Here is a 17,437-nt window from a genome sequence, read left to right on the forward strand (position 1 = left end):
TGCTTTGAGTTCGCTCTACAGTTGTCAGAGTAAGTTCACACCCAGTTAAGACCTACGTGAAAAGGGGGATGGGCTGGACAAGCTTCAGGTCTGGCTCCCTTTTTCGCACCAAGAGTGCCTGCCTCTTCCTGCGCAACTCCAGAGCTTCCTCAATGATCATTCTAGTCTCAGACGGACTCACGTTGACATTGTGGACTGACAAGTCACTGGAAAAACAAAAGAAGAAGCAAAGCAGCTGTTTAGATGATTCCGTGTCATTTCACAGCCAGGCAAATTCCTTTAAATTTAGCTAAGTTTAAATTACCCTGCTGAAAGTAAAACAGCTTAATTACTTGGACACCCATTCAACAGCAACTCTGGAAGCTGCATGTCAACAGCATGATGCCTACAAAACGGTGGGTTCATTGTGGCAATCTCTGCCTTTCCAATATGGGAGAAGCAGCTTTAGGTCACAAACAGGGGACAGAACAAACCTCTCGGAACTGGCAAAGAGGCTGCATGTCCTCACTTTGAAATGAAAGCTTCGGCCACTGTTCCTTCTGATGCAAGACAGGAGCATCAACATTCTTTACCTTCAATTTTGGAAGAAACTCACCCTTTGAGGAACATCCTCAAGGAGTCCTTCCTGAGGCATGGTTGCTCCTCAAAGATCTTCTCCTTGATGACCAGCCCTTTGCTGTACAGGCAATCCCTCTCCAGAGCTTTGCAGATGAAATACAAGCAGGCTGAGGGGAGGAACAAAAGCCACATATTAGAATCATAGAAACATAGAATCATAGAGTTGGAAGAGACCACAAGGGCCATCGAGTCCAACCCCCTGCCAAGCAGGAAACACCATCAGAGCACTCCTGACATATGGCTGTCAAGCCTCTGCTTAAAGACCTCCAAAGAAGGAGACTCCACCACACTCCTTGGCAGCAAATTCCACTGTCAAACAGCTCTTACTGTCAGGAAGTTCTTCCTAATGTTTAGGTGGAATCTTCTTTCTTGTAGTTTGGAACCATTGCTCCATGTCCACTTCTCTGGAGCAGCAAAAAACAACCTTTCTCCCTCCTCTATGTGACATCCTTTTATATATTTGAACATGGCTATCATATCACCCCTTAACCTCCTCTTCTCCAGGCTAAACATGCCCAGCTCCCTTAGCCGTTCTTCATAAGGCATCGTTTCCAGGCCTTTGACCATTTTGGTTGCCCTCCTCTGGACACGTTCCAGTTTGTCAGTGTCCTTCTTGAACCTAAACTCTCTTTTTCCATATCGGAAAGTCACGTGCATCCCAAAGAAGCATTCTGATAGTATACAGTGATGTGGTCTTCCTGGAGCAGGAGAGGTATGCTAAGATCCAATTTGGCATGTCTGACTTGCATTCTGTAAACAGAACTAAGGAATATATCATTTCATTTCACATGCTGTATAAATACCTCAAAGGTTTTTCCAGTAGCCCAAAGTGTTGAACTAAAAATATTTGATGGGGGGGCACATAAAACAGCAAAGCACACTGAGTACGTTGACTTAGTTTATATTCAAACACACTGCCAAGTTTTTATTTGAAAATTATTTTTTCCTTAAGATGTAAAAAATGTATGTTCAGACACGTCAAATTAATACCAAACATTTCTGTTACACAGAGCAAGCCATAAATAATGGCTTACTGAGAACACAAGTCAATCATGCCCACTTTGCCCCACCACACTGACACATGGAAGAGAGAAACCATGGCCCCTGGCTTAAGAGTTAGGGCCGAACCAAGGAGTGTGGTTTGTTTTGCTCCCAGCTAACCTTGTTCAGTAAGCCAAACACAATTTTTGTAGGGCCAGCCTAGGAACTGAGAGCGGCCAGACCCCGGCACTTTGTGTTTTTAGTTAAAGAAGGGCTTTTTAGAGGGCTTCTCACCTTATGGTGTTGATGCCATTCCCTTTATCACCACATGCAAGGAATCATTTTCCCTTACTGGTTATTCTTTTGGCTTGCTATGTTAACACTGTTATTGTCCAATTATTGTTTTAAGAACTCTTGTTTGATCTTGTGTTCACATCTTTTTATATAATGCATGTTTTGATTTGTAAACTGATTTACTGTATAGTCTTTTTTTAAAATAGAGATTATAGATTTTTTTTAAAATATACATATAAACAGTAATGAACAATATCCACCCTCTAGCCCTCAATAGGAAATGACTAAACTACTGACAGCTTATCTCAAAACAACAGAGTTTGCTATCAGGCTATTTTCACCCTCCCAACACCCCAAAAGTGAGCAACACCAACCCAAGCAATAAAAACAGCAACTCCAGCAGCTGCCTGTACCAATAGATGTAATGAGCTTTATTTGGAAAAATAAAACAAAATGAATACAACTTACTTGTGTAGTCACTGAGTGTGTAGAGAACTGTAATAAGGTTATCTAAACAAGGCCAGTGGTCTGGATTACAGGTGAGTCCTTCTTCAAAGGCATGGCGTGCCAGAGGCAGGCGCATCAGTCTGAGTGCCACATGCCCAATCTTATACCACAGGTTGACGTCTGTCGAGTCTAGCATTACAGCCTGGAAAACACAGTATATAACAATACACTTCCTGCAATAAACCCAGATGCCAACTTTGCTGCCACATACACCCGGACAACACCATTACTGGCCCCAACAACATCACACATACCATCTCGGGACTATTTAATTGCTCATCGTCTAACATTGTGTATGCCATCAAATGCCAACAGTGTCCTTCAGCTCTCTATATTGGACAAACAGGCCAAACCTTACGCCAAAGAATAAACGGACATAAATCCGACATCAGGAACCACAAGACAGAGAAACCAGTAGGAGAACACTTCAATCTCCCAGGACATTCTATACAAGATCTCAAAGTAGCTGTTCTATTACAAAGGAATTTCAGAAATAGACTGGAAAGAGAAGCTGCTGAATTGCAACTTATTACCAAACTTAAAACTATGGAGAGACCTGGTCTGAACAAAGACATTGGATTCTTATCTCATTATACACGACAAAGCCATTTTTCACCTTCTCACCCCTTACTTTTTCCTGTAAGACCTATTGCAGTCGTTAAGAGTCGTCAACAGGCTCATCACAGCTATCTGCCAATCACCCAATCCCACCACCCATCTGAGTAATACCCCTCCCCACCTTCTCACTATATAGAAGGGTCTGGTGACTTCTGTTTCAGTGTATCTGAAGAAGTGTGCATGCACACGAAAGCTCATACCAAGAACTAACTTAGTTGGTCTTTAAGGTGCTACTGGAAGGAATTTTTTTTTATTTTGTTTTGACTATGGCAGACCAACACGGCTACCTATCTGTAACAATACACTTTTACATACGCATACAAGTGTAAATTGTACCCACAATGGAACCTGGAAGTTGCACTAACAGTTTGGGGCTACAAGGCTCTAGTGTAAGAGTGGTGAAACCTGGATCCGGCCCACCAAGCCTCGGCCTTCCTCGTGGCTGAGTGTTGCGGCTTAGCGCCCCAGGATCCTCTCTGCTGCAGCATGTGAGGCATGTGAGGCAGAAACTCTGGCCCTGGTGAGTGTGAAGGAAAGATGCCTGTACCTCCAAGTAGAACTCCATGGCCGTCTCAAAGTCATCGCGCTGTGCTGCGAGCTGAGCTAAGTTTTTGTAAGTAGAATACTTTAGCATCAAGCCCGGGTGCTTTAAGCCCTCCCTCTCATCACCAGATGGAATTGCCTGAAAATTGTAGACAAGAGACGCAGTTTGAGATAAAAACCCTCATTAATAACACAGAATGGTTACAAACCCGCCAGGTGCCAGCATGCAGCATTCCAGAGCACCCGAGGGACTTCAAAAAGCAAAGCAGACACTGTTGTAAAATACAATCAGTATCAAATAGCCCACAGACCCACTACAACAAATACTGGGGGGGGGGGTTGCCCCCTCTCTCTCTCTGCTTATTAAGAAACTCCTGAGGGTTGAAAGCCCAGTGAGCTGCTTAACCACCTCTAGAAATGGATATCTATTCTCCAACCACTCAGAGCTCCTGAGTGACAATCCTTCCAGGTTCAGACACAGGGAGAAGGGTCATGTGGAAGAGCAGATGCTCTGCACGCGGACGCCGCAAGGCACCATCTTCAGTGAAACAGGGATCTCAGGTAGCAGCTAACAGGAAAATACCCTGGAGAGCCCCCAACAATCAGTGGAGATTGTTGAAAACAAGCAGCTTTTTAGTGAAACAGCATCTAAAGTCTAAATTCTTACAAAAATGAAGGTTTGGAAGAATGGATCATCGCACTACTGACCTATGATGAGCATTCAAATGCTCATCAGGTTATTGAATAATCCTGATGCCCACTGAGCTTAAAAATGCTGGACATGATTCAGTGTGTATTTCACAAAGAGATACTCTGACATTTGCCCCCAATGAAGAGCTTCCTCCCACTGGTATGTTATTGGTGGCTCACAACCTGCCAAACTTGGGGCCATCAAACTCCCCGAGCCTCAGCTCAACAAGAGACCTTCTCATGGTTGAGCCTGGGATTGCTGTAGGTCTCCACAAGCTGAGTGCATGTAGCAGAGAGAGTGCTTGTACCCCACACCACCTAGTAGGAGGAAAGCTTTACCCACATTGATCCCATTTCACTGACCTCTCGCAGGAGGCGAGTTTCAAGCAGTTCATGGTAAGCTTTGGCAGATTCTTCGAAGAGGTCATGTTTCTGAAGGTCCAAAGCTTTATGATACAAGGCAAATGCTTCTGCTTCCTAGAGATCAAAATTGACATTCTAATTAACCGACTTTGCTCAGAGCAGAAGAAAACACCAGCTCAGGGTTAACAGCAGAACTTTGCTTACTTGTGCCTCCTTTGTCTGTGTTTTGTGGCTTTTAAAAGTCCCTTCATGGTCATCTTCAACAGTGGAACTGGCATTCAATGCTGCAATCCTGATCTAGAAGTGGGACAAAAAAGCAGTAGTGTGTGCTGCTGATAAATCCATTGCAATGGGTGGTCTCTGACTTACTATCAGAATTTCAGCAGTTTTCCCCTCAAAACACCCATTAACAAATAGTAGGGGCAAAATATGGGACATCAGTAACCATTGTTGAAGGAAGAGAGCCAGAGGGAAGATACAGCCACCTTGCCAAGGAATAGTGAAGCCATTTGGATTACAGTTACTAACTTCTCTATGAAGAGTTAACGTAGAAGTAACATTCTAAAAGCATGCACCAACACCAGATTAGAATACAAAGGGGAAAGAGAAGCGGAGTTCCCACACAAATAGAAGAGCAAGCCAGAAGTATCTATGGGGAAGAGTATCCAGCTTTCACTGAGACCTGCCGCCACAATTTTTTCTAAATAAAGGAGTCAATGGCTACTTTACCATCTTTGAAGAGACTCAGTGTTGCCATTCGCCACCTCTGTTGGTTCAGTTCACTCATGAATCTAGGGAGCAAAACCCACATAATTTATTGATCAAACTAGAATCATCTGCCCTGCAACAGAGCACATTGCCACAGAAGGGCAAATGCTTGCTGAAACACTTAATTATTATTTCCAGTTGGATTTAAAAGAAACCCTGAGACATCCCAAACTGATAGATGTCTATTAGTTGAGATATGAAAGAGATTTCTAAAGCTCCTGTTATGGGAAGTACAGTAAACGAAATGTGGAAACCCAGAGCAAGCTTGTGAAGCCAGAAGACATGGCACCAAGCTGGTGCATCTACAGATACTCCCAAAACAAACTGAGCCCCCTTCCCATCTCAAAAATCGATTTAGGAAGAGTGTCCACTTACGCAGAGGAAGCACAAGCCTTTGGGTACCATACGTATATGAACAAAACAAAAGGCACAAACCAATGCTTTTATCTACCACCATCACTATAAAGTCACCCAAGCAAACAAGAAGACAACAGAGGTTGTCCCGTTACAGCAAATGAGAGAACCATGTCCACTCAGCACAGCACTGGCAGGGCAGCTGCTCTCCAGGATTTGAAGCAGGGAGTCTCTCCCACCCCCTACTAGGGATACCAAAGACCTGAGTGCCAGTCCCTTCTGCGTGCAAGTCTTTTGTCCATGCTGCCCGGGGCTGCAGAGCGTGGGTCAGGTCAGCAGGCCTTTGCAGCAGAACCAGAGCTCAAGAGGCAGGGCAGCAGCACTGGCGGGAACCGAGAAAGATACCAGCCTCTTTGCCCATCTGCTGGCTGCTCTGACTGGCAACAGCTGTCCAGGCTCGCAGAGAAGGCTGGGCCCCAGCACCTGCAGGCTCGAGGTGCTGAGCACTGCAAAGCCAAGAGCTCTGCCGCTGAGAAGCTTACCAATGAAATATTGACGGGGAGGGGAGGGGGAGGGGCGCTTCATGGCCTTTTAAGACAGGAAGCGGGAGAAGGCGAAGGCTTACTGAGCCTTAGGCTGACACAACGCCCCGGCGGTGTCTGCCACCTCGCTCCAGCGCACCCCGCCCCCCACTTCCGGGGCGGGTGCGAGGCCTGACTGACAGCCAGGCGGGGCGCCTCAGCACCTGAGGGACGGGAGAAGGGCCCCTATTGCCGCCCACCGGTGCCGCCCACGCGAGCTCGAGCCCAGGCGGAAACCCAGCAGGTGCGGCGGGCCGGACCCGTCACGTCGGCGCAGGCTGTACCGGCTGGACTCCCGCCTGTCAGGGCGCCTAGCAGAGCCGGGAGGAGCAGCCGCCTCAAGCAAAGCGGCTCCTTATTGGTCCGCGGTGGCCGCCCAATAAGGAAGCGGGATGCTGTGTGGGGGTGGGGAAGGTGGGGGTGGCCTCGAGGGGAGGGGGGGCGAAAAGAGGGCGTGGCCTCCCCCGAGGCTGCGCTGTGTGTTTTCCCGCCAAAAAGGCCGCCCTAGACCCAGTAAAAAAATGAGAGGGGCTGTTCCGCCGTGAGACAACGAGGCTCGTGGCAGCGGAGGGTCTCGGGAAGGAGATATTGCCAGCCCTCCTTGGAGATGCTGCGTGATGGTAGCGGCTACCCCTTGTGCATTTCCAGAAAGGGGCTCGTTGCAGGTTCGATCCCCGTATGGGACAACTGCATATCCCTGCATTATTGAACCCCCAAAGGAGGTTTGGGGCGCTGCTCCGTTTGCAGCTGTTCTCCAAGCCGTGCAAAGCTACTTTTAAAATGAGGCTGCATTTTAAATTGCATTTAAACCTGTATTTTAAATTGGGGTCCCCCCCCCCTTATTATGTTTTTACTGTAATTTTACTGGTGTTAGCCGCCATGAGCCCGGCTCTGGCCGGGGAAGACGGGGTATAAATATTATTATTATTATTATTAATAGTAGTAGTAGAAGTAATATTATTAATCTCCGCAGCCTAGCCGGAGCAAGGCGCGCCTGCTGCTGCTGCTGCTTCCCTGCCCGAGAAGCGCCAGATCCCAGCGAGGAACCGCGGCCCCGCCTTCTCCCGCCTCGGATCTGCGCTCTGCTGAGGCCAAAGGCGGGATCGGAGCACGGGAATCCTACTCCGGGGCTCCATCGGGCTCCGTGCTGCCTGCACGGACTGGCAGCATCCGTGGAAACCGTCTCCGGGGAGGGGAGGAGAAAACGGGGCTCTGCCCGCCGTGTCCCGCAGCCGCTCGGCTCCTCCCAGCGCCGGGAGCCGCGACCCCGCCCCGAAGGGGGCCGGTCCGGAGGGGGCGAGTCTCCCTGCGTAGCCAATGCCGAAGTCCGGAGGAGGAGGCGGCAGCGGCGGCCGCGCAAAGGGACCCGGTACCCGGTAGCCGCCGCCTCTCTTGAGCCGCGATGCCTTTCGTGGAGCTGGAGACGAGCCTCCCGGCGGCGCGGCTGCCCCGCGATCTGCCGGCCAAGCTGTGCGCCGCCGTGGCCACCATCCTGGACAAGCCCCAGGAGGTGAGGGGGCGCTGCCGGCCACCCCGGGGGCGCAGGGATCGGGATCCCGGCAGAGACTCACTGTCTTTTTTCCCTCCTCTGGGTCTCAGCGGGTGAACGTGACGGTGCGCAGCGACGCGGCGATGGTGCTGTCGGGGTCTGCGGCTCCATGCGCCCAGCTGGTCGTCTCCTCCATCGGCGTGGTGGGCACGGCCGAGCAGAACAAGGGCCACAGCGCCCGCCTCTTCGACTTCCTCACCAAGGAGCTGGGCCTCGGCCCCGACAGGCGAGTCGGGAGGGAGGGAGGGAGGATCGAGCCCCGGGTAGGCAAGGAGGCCTGGAAGGCGACGGAGCTCCTGGCAATCCCCGGCGCCGCCAACGCGCTCTCCTTGGGTGACCTCCAGCTTCCAGAGCGCGCTCACTTCTCCTCCCTCCTCGCCACCTTTCCTCTATGGCGGGAGGAAGGTTATAGTCAGCTAGAAGAAGGTGCTCCCAGCCCCCCACAACACCTTTTGACACTCTGTGACTGCCTCCTCCTCCGTAGGAGCAAACTCCTAGGGGCCGAGGGGTCCATGGGTGTAGCCCTGTGGGGGCAGTCCCCCCCCCCCAGATCAAGTTTAACAATGGGAATACTTAACTAATGGATCAATCATATCGGTTCTGCCCCCCTAACAGAGTTCTCCCCCCTCCAAAAAAAAATTCCTGGCTATACCCATGGAATAGGTTTGGGCCCCCCAATAAAATATTTGAGGGAACCGGGCAGAGGGCCTTTTTGGTAGTGGTACCCGCTCTGTGGAATACCCTCCCACCAGATGTCAAAGAGAACAACTACCATACTTTTAGAAGACATCTGAAGGCAGCCCTCTTTAGGGAAGCTTTTAATGTTTGATGCATTACTGTATTTTAATATTTTGCTGGAAGCCGCCCAGAGTGGCTGGGGAAGCCCAGCCAGATGGGTGGGGTATAATTAATAAATTATTATTATTATTATTTATTATTTATTAGGGGGTTGCCCCCCCAGTGGATAGGCATTGCCATTCAAATGTGGTGTGCTCACTACAGTATGTGATCAATTATGCAGGGCTTAACTGCCCCCCATGTATTTTATTCAAGTTGGCACTTGCTGCTCCCCAAGCATTCAGGAAGACCACCAGCCCCAGTGGTGCTCTCTTCCTGGGCAAAGGGTGCAGAGTAGAAGGCAGGGAAAAGATTGGATGACACTTTCTGTGGCAGGGGCTGCCACTGCCGTACACAACCTTGAGTGCCTTTCTTCACTGCCTGCCATGACTTTCCTTATCCTCTCCCACCCCCACAGGATCAACATCCGATTTTACCCACTGGAACCTTGGCAGATTGGCAAGAATGGGACGGTCATGACTTTCTTGTGAGTTGGCCAAAGACCTCCGAAGACCAGTGCCAACATCCCCATCTCCTGGGGCCCCTCTCTTGGGGGGAAGGGGAGTTACTCATTTTCTCTTCAGACCCACTTCTCAAAAAGGACGCAAGCTGCCCCACCACCTTCGTTTTGCCTGAGCTCCCTCTGCCGCAGTGGGAGTTCTCTTTTATGTGTCTTGTTTTCTCGAAAAGCCATCGAGTCGCATCCCATGAACAATTAAAAAACACATGTGTTCACTTCCAGTGCTTGTTTCTTGAAGATGAGACTCAGCCATGACTGCAGGGAATATAAGGCCAAAGCCCCAGAGTTATTACCATGAGGGTCAGAAGGGTCGTAAAGCACTTTGCTGACAGATAGGTGCCAGAGGCAGGAATCATAACTGGAGAGAAGCCAAAACAGTTGCTGCAGCTTTGCCTCTTGATCCAGGGTTTCCTCCCCTCCCCTTCCAAAAGGGCAATGAAACCTCAAGGTTATTTTTATGCTCACCCTTTTACTGCTTACCTATTTCTCTAAAAAGTAAACTGTCCACTTGGTAGAGCTGGCCAAGGTCTCTCTTGTGCATAGCATTATGCACTAATCCCCCATCCCCGCAAAGTGTTTGGCTGCTTTAAAAAGGTAAAGGAACCCCTGACCATTAGGTCCAGTCGTAGCCAACTCTGGGGTTGCGGCGCTCATCTTGCTTTATTGGCCAAGGGAGCCTGTGTACAGCTTCCAGGTCATGTGGCCAGCATGACTAAGCTGCTTCTGGCGAACCAGAGCAGTGCACAGAAACGCCGTTTACCTTCCCGCCGGAGCGGTACCTATTGATCTACTTGCACTTTGACGTGCTTTTGAACTGCTAGGTTGGCAGGAGCAGGGTTCGAGCAACAGGAGCTCACCCCGTCGCGGGGATTCAAACTACCGACCTTCTGATTGGCAAGTCCTAGGCTCTGTGGTTTAACCCACAGCGCCACCTGTGTCCCTTTGGCTGCTTTACCAAGGTTTAAAAAGAAAAAAGCCTGAATGTAGCTGGGAGTACACAGCTTTTAACCATCCTCGAAAACCACCTCACCTACTGCAGGAATCTGTAGAAAGACCCACAATGCAACAGCTTCCTGAAAAAGGGGGCAACTGGAAGTGTTGCAGACTCCTGACCTCAAAAGCCCCTGGCTGAGCCCTGCAAAGCACAGCAGACTCTTCCAATGTCACTGACAGGAGTTGCTGGTGGAGTTTTATGTTCCCATAGCTGGAACAGAGGCAGATTTAGGTGAGTGCGACCGGTTTGCCTGCATTGGGTGCTGAGCCGAATTTTGGCATTGCACACGGCTGAAATGTTAAAGCCACCACTGGCTGGAGGGTGTGATTCTGCGCTTCAGAGCAAGATTTTGAACATGTAGGATGGAACATACAAAGCATGACCATGTAGCTCAGTATTGTCCGCACTGACTGGCAGCCGTGGCTCTCTAGGGAACATTCCCTGCCCTACCTGGAGATGCCATTGGGGGACTGAAACTGCACCTTCTGCATGCAAAGCAGCCGCCCTACCACTGAGCTGTGGCTCTTCTGCTGATAGATCAGGAAGCAGGGAAAGGGACCCACAGCTCTAGGGGTCTACATGTGCTGGCAAAGAGCCCCTCACTCGCTCGTTCTTTGAACTGCTTCACATGGGTGGGAAATGGCTCTGGGGACAACCAGCAAATCTGAGAGGGGCAGGGACTTGGCCTGCCAATCCCCGCTCCTTCCCAAAAGGGGTCGTCTAGAAACATTAGTTGTCGTTGAGCAAATTTCCAGGTATCAGCCAGGCACCAGGAACCGAAAAGCAGTCTCCCCCCTCCCTTTTTGGTTTTCTGTTTGAAACAGCATTGACAAAAGAAAAGGGCAAACTCCATCGGGGACTTACATGGGGATCATTTTATCCAAGGTGGTCACTTTATGTTGGCTTCAGTCCCCCTTTAAAATGAGGATGAGGCAGACACATGCCTCAGTGGTTATGGGGAGGGTGCTTTAGGTAAAGGCAAAAAAAAGGCCCTCAACGCTACAGTGAGAAGCACTGAGCTCAGGAGACTTGGCAACGGTGCCCTGTACCTGGGCCCAGCCCATACCAATCTGCCACACCCTCTTCTCACATTCCTGCTCCCCTCCCTCCCTATCTAACAGATGCTCACAATGGTACCCAGCCAAGAAAGCCAAATATTTGCAGGCAGTTATGAAAGCCTTTCTGCAAACTCTACAGTTGTGACGTGATGGATCTTCCTCCAGAGGTCTTTGTAGCATAGAACCAACACACAGACACACACACACACAGTGTGATCCACCGAGAACTGATGAGCAGAAACTTTAAATTACTGTACATCAAAAGCCTTTTGTGGTTGTTTTCTGTCTGATGTTCCTCATTTCAAGCTATGTCCCCTGAAAGCATAATGAGATCACTGAGGCCTCTTCCATTCCTTGCCCTCATCAAAATCTCCCCAAATTCCACAATTTGTACAGTGGTACCTCGGGTTACATACGCTTCAGGTTACACATGCTTCAGGTTACAGACTCCGCTAACCCAGAAACAGTACCTCATGTTAAGAACTTTGCTTCAGGATGAGAACAGAAATTGCGCAGCAGCGGTGCGGCAGCAGCGGGAGGCCCCATTAGCTAAAGTGGTGCTTCAGGTTAAGAACAGTTTCAGGTTAAGAACGGACCTCCAGAACGAATTAAGTACGTAACCAGAGGTACCACTGTATTTTGAATTCACTGCTTGCAAAATTGCTTGATTTATTCTAGGATTATTATTTTTTTGCAGCATTTCAGGTTCTTTTTCCCCACATTTAATTTGAAAAAGGTGTCAGTGAGTTCTTTCGCATCTGCATAACAACCAGTCACCCCGTGGCAGAAAACGTGGACCCCCCTCCCTGACAGGGCAAAGCGGAAAAACCCAGTAGTTGAGAAATACCAGAGCAGAAAGCAGAGGGAGGAGCTCGTAGTGCCCATTTTATTTCATCATCTTCAAGAGAAAGGGCTTCAGCTGGACTTTGAGTGATGGGTCAATGGTCATGTTCCTCATCTCTTGATTGTTCAGGATCCGTGCGTGGGCTTCCGCAAATAGCTCCTTGCCCAGGAACACCTCAACCCTTTTGCGCCACTCCTGAAGCTTGGGTCGGCCCTCGAAGGTTTCCCAACCGGCTCCCATGCACTGGAGAGGGGGCACATGCAGTCATCAGGCCTCCACTGTTCCTCCTGATCTCCACCCCAAAGACCTCCAGGCAGGTCCCCCTTTCAAGGAAGCCCTCGAGCAGGAGAGGGAAGACTCCTTTTCCTTTGATTTCCCCAGGGCTGACCTGCATGAGTTCCACGATGGCCACCAGGTCCGCCAGGGAGATCTCTGTACCAATGAGGAAGGGTTGGTCCCTCAGGAACTTATCCTCCAGCTTCTGCAGGTTGGTGGTTAGGTCCTCTGTGACATCGTGGAGCTTCTCAGGAGGCAGTTGCTGATTTATGAACATGGGGATCACTACCTGCCCCACAAGGAAAAGGCACCAAAGGTCAAAATCCAGAAATGGAGCCATGGTGGTGGTGGGGACAAACCACAAGAGAAAAACACTACTGTAGGAATGATCGCTGGGTGTGAAGCACACCTCCTGCACGCGTGACCTTGGGGTGCAGAGCACACTCCCCCCCCCAGACAAACCCACATCTGTCTGAACATCTTGCCCTCTATCTACCCTTTTGCACTCTTAGTGGTCTGCCATGCCCTGTCTGTGACCTTTGTCTCCTTCGTCATACATTGTGCAAGGGGAAAGTGACACGGTGGAAACAGGTGCCAAAATAACCTTGTACCACCCCACGATCTCGGGACCGAAGGTGTGTAAAGGTCACAGCCCAAAATGTATCTGCCTGGTTTTGCATATTGTGCCAATAAAAAGAGCCTCAACAGAGCTAGCTGGCAGCTTGCTTGTGCACAGTTCACCTGCATTACCAACTCCTGCCTTATGTCCTTCACTTCACATTACGAGGCCCCAACAGCATACTGTCACGGGGGCATATCTGCCCTCCAAAATGGGTTCGTTTGGTCAGGCAAATGTCAGAGACTCGTTCACAGCCCAACCAGGCGCTCTCTTACAGTTTGAGCAGTTGGGTCTTGCCCCTTAGATGTTTGTTGGTGTCACAAAATTTGTAGACTGCCCTGAGAGCTGCGGGTATAGGATGGTATATAAAATCAATCAAATAAACAAGAGACACTGCACTGGGTGCCAAACTCCATGGAGTACGGGACCAGCCAAGCCTTGCAGAGGGACCGAGCCACAACCTCACCTTGAGCCAGAAGATCTTGGAGCAGCTGACATGGATGGTGCTTTGCTGCCAGGCCAGGAACTCATCGACGCGGCCCCGCTTCTTCATGTCTGGCGGGTACCAGTGGCTGGGTGTGTTGTACTTCCGGGTCAGGTAGAGGAGGATGGCGGTGCTGTGGGGCCAAAAGGCAGAGTTGGAGAAGGAGCATCCTTGCCAGGGGCACCTTTCCTAAGGTAATAACCTTAGCCAAGTAGGTGTAAATTGCCCCACAGAGATTGGGGGGGGGGGGGAGGGAGAGAGGAGGAGGAAGCAGCAGGTGGTCCAAATTCTTTTATTCATTTTCCTATCTATCTATCTATCTATCTATCTATCTATCTAGCTATCTACAGTGATACTTCTTGTTGCGAACGCCTCTGATTGCACACGCTCCAGCTTACGAGCTCCGCTAACCCGGAAGTAGCTGCTCCTAGTTGTGAACTTAGCCCCAGGATGCGAGCGGAAATCGCACACCAGAGGCGTGCGCACAGCGGGAGGCCCTATTAGTGAAAGCGTGCCTTATGTTATGAGCGGTTTCCGGAATGGATTCCGTTCGTAACCAGAGGTACCTGTTTTGTTTTTGTCGGGTTGGTGTTGGTTAAATGTATAGTTGGGGTTGGCGGTTATTTTAATTTGGGCATAACTCTAAACTGTTTATTATTGGTTTCTATTGATTTATTGGTTGGTTTGCTGCTTGTATAGGATATTTTGTTTTTTTTAACATTTGATGTTTGGTTGTGTTTTTATATATGCTGTAATGTCTTGGGAAACCCAGCAAGATGGGTGGGAAGCTGAGCTCTCACCTCTCTTCTAAAGTAAAGTCTCCATCTTTCAGAACTGGTACTTTCCTTAAGATGTTCACCTTGTTAAAATCTTCACTAAACTGTTGTCCTGAAAGGGATAAAACAGAAGCACAAACATTACTCAATGAGGCCCCACAGAAATCTGCACCCTCTTTTTCCCCGCAATGGAGTTTGGCTTCCAAAGCTGTGTACAATTAAAATCCATGCAGATACAGCATCTAGTGGGAGATCCATGGAGAGCAGAGCAGCTTCCACTATGGGAATGGATTTCTTGGCAGTTGGTGACACAGTTCAGGTTCCAAGTTCTTCCCTGGGAAAGGGGGAGACTTGTGGCCAGCTGGTGGAGAAAGATGCTCCTACTTTACAAGAGCAGTGCTTCTGTCAATTTGCCAAGGATTTTGCACTTTTCTTCTTCTTCCTCCTCCTCCTCCTCCTCCTCCTCTCCAGTCTTACATCATTTGGCTGATTAACTCTGTTACCTGGCCTGATGTTCAAAAGGAGCACTTTGGTGCCTGAAGCAAGGGGACACCCACTGTGGCTGGGGGCTTAACCGGAGACTTTCACAACCCCTCACAAAATTTGACAAAGCTTTGCACTCAGGAGGGTTGAGTGGGGAAATATAAGAAATAGCAAAAAAAGTCTCCTGCTGGATGGGACCCCCATCCCCACCCCTTTCCATCCCTTTGGGAAGCTCATAAGCAGGTCATGAAGACCACCCCCTCTGCTGTTTCCTCCTAGCAACCAATGGCTCTAAGGTAGACTTCTTCTGCACAGGAAGGTTCCATTATTTATCGTGGCAGAGCATGAGCTTTTGCCTCCTCCATAGGGGCGGCCTATAGAAGAGACCAATTGTGTCCCTTGTGATTTTGAGTGCGTGTGCGAGAAGCGAAGTTGCAGGGAACCAGGCAGAGGGCCTTCTCAGCAGTGGCACCCACCCTGTGGAACGCCCTCCCACCAGATGTCAAACAGAAAAACAACTGCAGTGGTATCTCAGGTTAAGAACTTAATTTGTTCTGGAGGTCTGTTCTTAACCTGAAACTGTTCTTAACCTGAGGCACCACTTTAGCTAATGGAGCCTCTTTAGCTAATGGAGCAAAGTTCTTAACCCGTGGTACTATTTCTGCGTTAGTGGAGTCTGTAACCTGAAGCGGCCGTAACCTGAGGTACCACTGTACCAGACTTTTAGAAGACATCTGAAGGCAGCCCTGTTTAGGGAAGCTTTTAATGTTTAATAGGTTATTTTAGTGTTCTGCTGGAAGCCGCCCAGAGTGGCTGGGGAAACCCAGCCAGATGGACGGGGTATAAATATAGTATTATTATTATTATTATTATTATTATTATTATTATTATTATTACAAGGTGGGTCTAGAAAGGTCAGGGGAAAGGCGAAGTTCCAGAAAAACCTTTTGGGGAAGGGTGTTACCGGGTCACGGTTGGGGGAGAAAAAAGTGGGAGGGACACTAGGAATCCCCCTCCCCAAAAATCCCATTTACCTTTAAGCATCTCAATGTTCTTCATCATGAAAGCAATGTTGTTTTTCTTGGCGAAGATGTAGACCGCCCGGCAGGGCTGGGAGAGCATATCTAGGTAGAGTTCTAGCACCATGGTGAGGTTATGTCAGTGGTGGGTGGGCTGGCCGGGCGACTTAAGGGAGATTCCAGCTGTGTCTGAGGGACCCTCAAGCCCCACCCCCAACAGAAACATCTTCCTAAGCCTCCAATTGGCCTGCGGAGTAAACAACCTGTTCTAGGGAAGGTATAGCCAGCCAATCACGAGAGGCCCAGGTGTTCTGCTACCTGGGCTCAGGTGGGCCACTCTTTGGCCTGGCTCCAGTCTGCTATTGGTTCTGCTTTGTGGGGCGGGGGGGGAGGGGCAGAGAGAAGGGCATTTAGGTGCTGGATCCCTCTTTTCTGCCCCAGGGGTGGGGGGTAGGCATTGGTGAAGGAAACATGGCAGGTGCCAGGACTCAGGTCCTGTTTTTAAAGGACTGGCCTTCAGCCGGCAGACTAGGGCCCTAAGGGAAAGTAGGTTACAGCAGCGGCACAAACTGGTGTTGAAAAATGAATAAATGTTAAGTAATGGCCTTTATGTTGCAGTAAAAAATAAAGAACTGTGTCCCTAAACGCATGTTTAGGTTAAAGGTGGGTCCCAGGTATGAAAAGGTTTGGTGAATGTCACCTGGGCAGGAAAGGGGAGGCAAGACCTCTTGGTAATCATGCCTGCCCTGAGGAACGCCCTCCCGTCAGGTGTCAAGGAATTAACTATCAGAATTTTAGAAGGGAAGCCCATGTTTGCTGTTTTACTATGTTTAATTTGTTGGAAGCTGCCCAGAGATTGGTGGCATATAAACAATAAAATCACATTACTATTATTATTATTATTATTATTATTTCCAAAAGCGGGACTCTCCTCTGTCAGAATCATACAGAAAAATGAGAAATAGCCTCAGAAATGTGGCCTATGAGCTCCCTGGGGCCATTTCTACTTCCATTCCATCTTGATTTAAAAAACCGGTTTTATTTGCAGAATCTACCAGGAGGAGCGGTTGACATCTTTCCCCCTGGCTTTTAGACCTCTGCGACTGCAAAGACACCCCTTCACCTGCTTCTCTTTCCCTGTTTCTCTGGGATCAAGATGGCCGCCGCCAACACTGTGAGGTGAGAAAAGTGTTTGGCGGCTGTTTCTGTCACGTCCACAGCATCGCCTCCCACACAGAACCCATCTGCACAGAACCAATGTCCAAGAGATAGCAACCTCTGCAGTGTGTGGCTGGCTGATGACGCTCTCACATGGGAAGACTTGCCATAGAAGACCTGTTGACTTCTGTGTCTCCAAAGTGAGCCAGTGTGGGCTGGTGCCCCCAAAGCCCATTTGCTCTGACTGGCATAGGTGGCTGGCACAGAATAGGGGGTGAAAGTGCTGCCATGCCCTGGTCACAAGACCAAAAGAAGAGCCTTCATGACTAATCAGAGTTCAGCATCCTGTCCATAGCTGTCAATCTTCCCTTTTTTTGGCGGAAAATTCCCTTATTCCAGTGCCGTTTCCCACTGCTTCCCGCTGCTATCCCGGATTGTTAGATATCCCGTAGACTGTCCCCAGGACAGGTGAGGCTGCTGATCCCTTATTTTCAAATCTGAAA

General features: G+C 49.4%; 3 protein-coding genes across 6 annotated transcripts in view; 1 reads left to right on the forward strand and 2 right to left on the reverse strand.

Moving 5' to 3' along the window:
- CABIN1 (calcineurin binding protein 1) overlaps positions 1 to 6,668 on the reverse strand; it is a 62,903-nt gene extending 56,235 nt beyond the window's left edge. For 3 of the 4 annotated variants that reach the window (XM_079956283.1, XM_079956284.1, XM_079956281.1), the window contains exons 1-8: positions 6,279 to 6,668; positions 5,344 to 5,405; positions 4,819 to 4,911; positions 4,615 to 4,728; positions 3,566 to 3,700; positions 2,362 to 2,542; positions 596 to 725; positions 57 to 206 (exon numbers count right to left, since the gene is read on the reverse strand). In XM_079956283.1, the coding sequence (XP_079812409.1) occupies positions 57 to 206; positions 596 to 725; positions 2,362 to 2,542; positions 3,566 to 3,700; positions 4,615 to 4,728; positions 4,819 to 4,911; positions 5,344 to 5,346 (806 nt within the window). In that variant the 5' untranslated portion in view covers positions 5,347 to 5,405; positions 6,279 to 6,668. The remainder of the gene's footprint in view (positions 1 to 56; positions 207 to 595; positions 726 to 2,361; positions 2,543 to 3,565; positions 3,701 to 4,614; positions 4,729 to 4,818; positions 4,912 to 5,343; positions 5,406 to 6,278) is intronic. The other variant, XM_079956282.1, reaches the window with a different exon arrangement.
- A 950-nt stretch (positions 6,669 to 7,618) lies between these two features.
- On the forward strand, positions 7,619 to 9,444 carry LOC307205045 (D-dopachrome decarboxylase-like). The gene is made up of 3 exons (XM_079957324.1): positions 7,619 to 7,827; positions 7,917 to 8,092; positions 9,122 to 9,444. The coding sequence occupies exons 1-3, from the start codon at positions 7,720 to 7,722 to the stop codon at positions 9,192 to 9,194; spliced, it is 357 nt and encodes a 118-aa protein (XP_079813450.1). The 5' UTR covers positions 7,619 to 7,719; the 3' UTR covers positions 9,195 to 9,444.
- A 2,705-nt stretch (positions 9,445 to 12,149) lies between these two features.
- Positions 12,150 to 16,186, reverse strand: LOC307204970 (glutathione S-transferase theta-1-like). The gene is made up of 5 exons (XM_079957201.1): positions 15,792 to 16,186; positions 14,299 to 14,386; positions 13,481 to 13,631; positions 12,508 to 12,684; positions 12,150 to 12,362 (listed from the first exon to the last, which is right to left on the reverse strand). Exons 1-5 carry the CDS (start codon positions 15,901 to 15,903, stop codon positions 12,162 to 12,164), a joined length of 729 nt encoding a protein of 242 aa, XP_079813327.1. The 5' UTR covers positions 15,904 to 16,186; the 3' UTR covers positions 12,150 to 12,161.
- Between the last annotated feature and the right edge of the window lie 1,251 nt (positions 16,187 to 17,437).

This window comes from Podarcis cretensis (genome assembly GCF_951804945.1).
Source record: "Podarcis cretensis genome assembly, chromosome: 16".
NCBI classification, from domain to species: domain Eukaryota; kingdom Metazoa; phylum Chordata; class Lepidosauria; order Squamata; family Lacertidae; genus Podarcis; species Podarcis cretensis.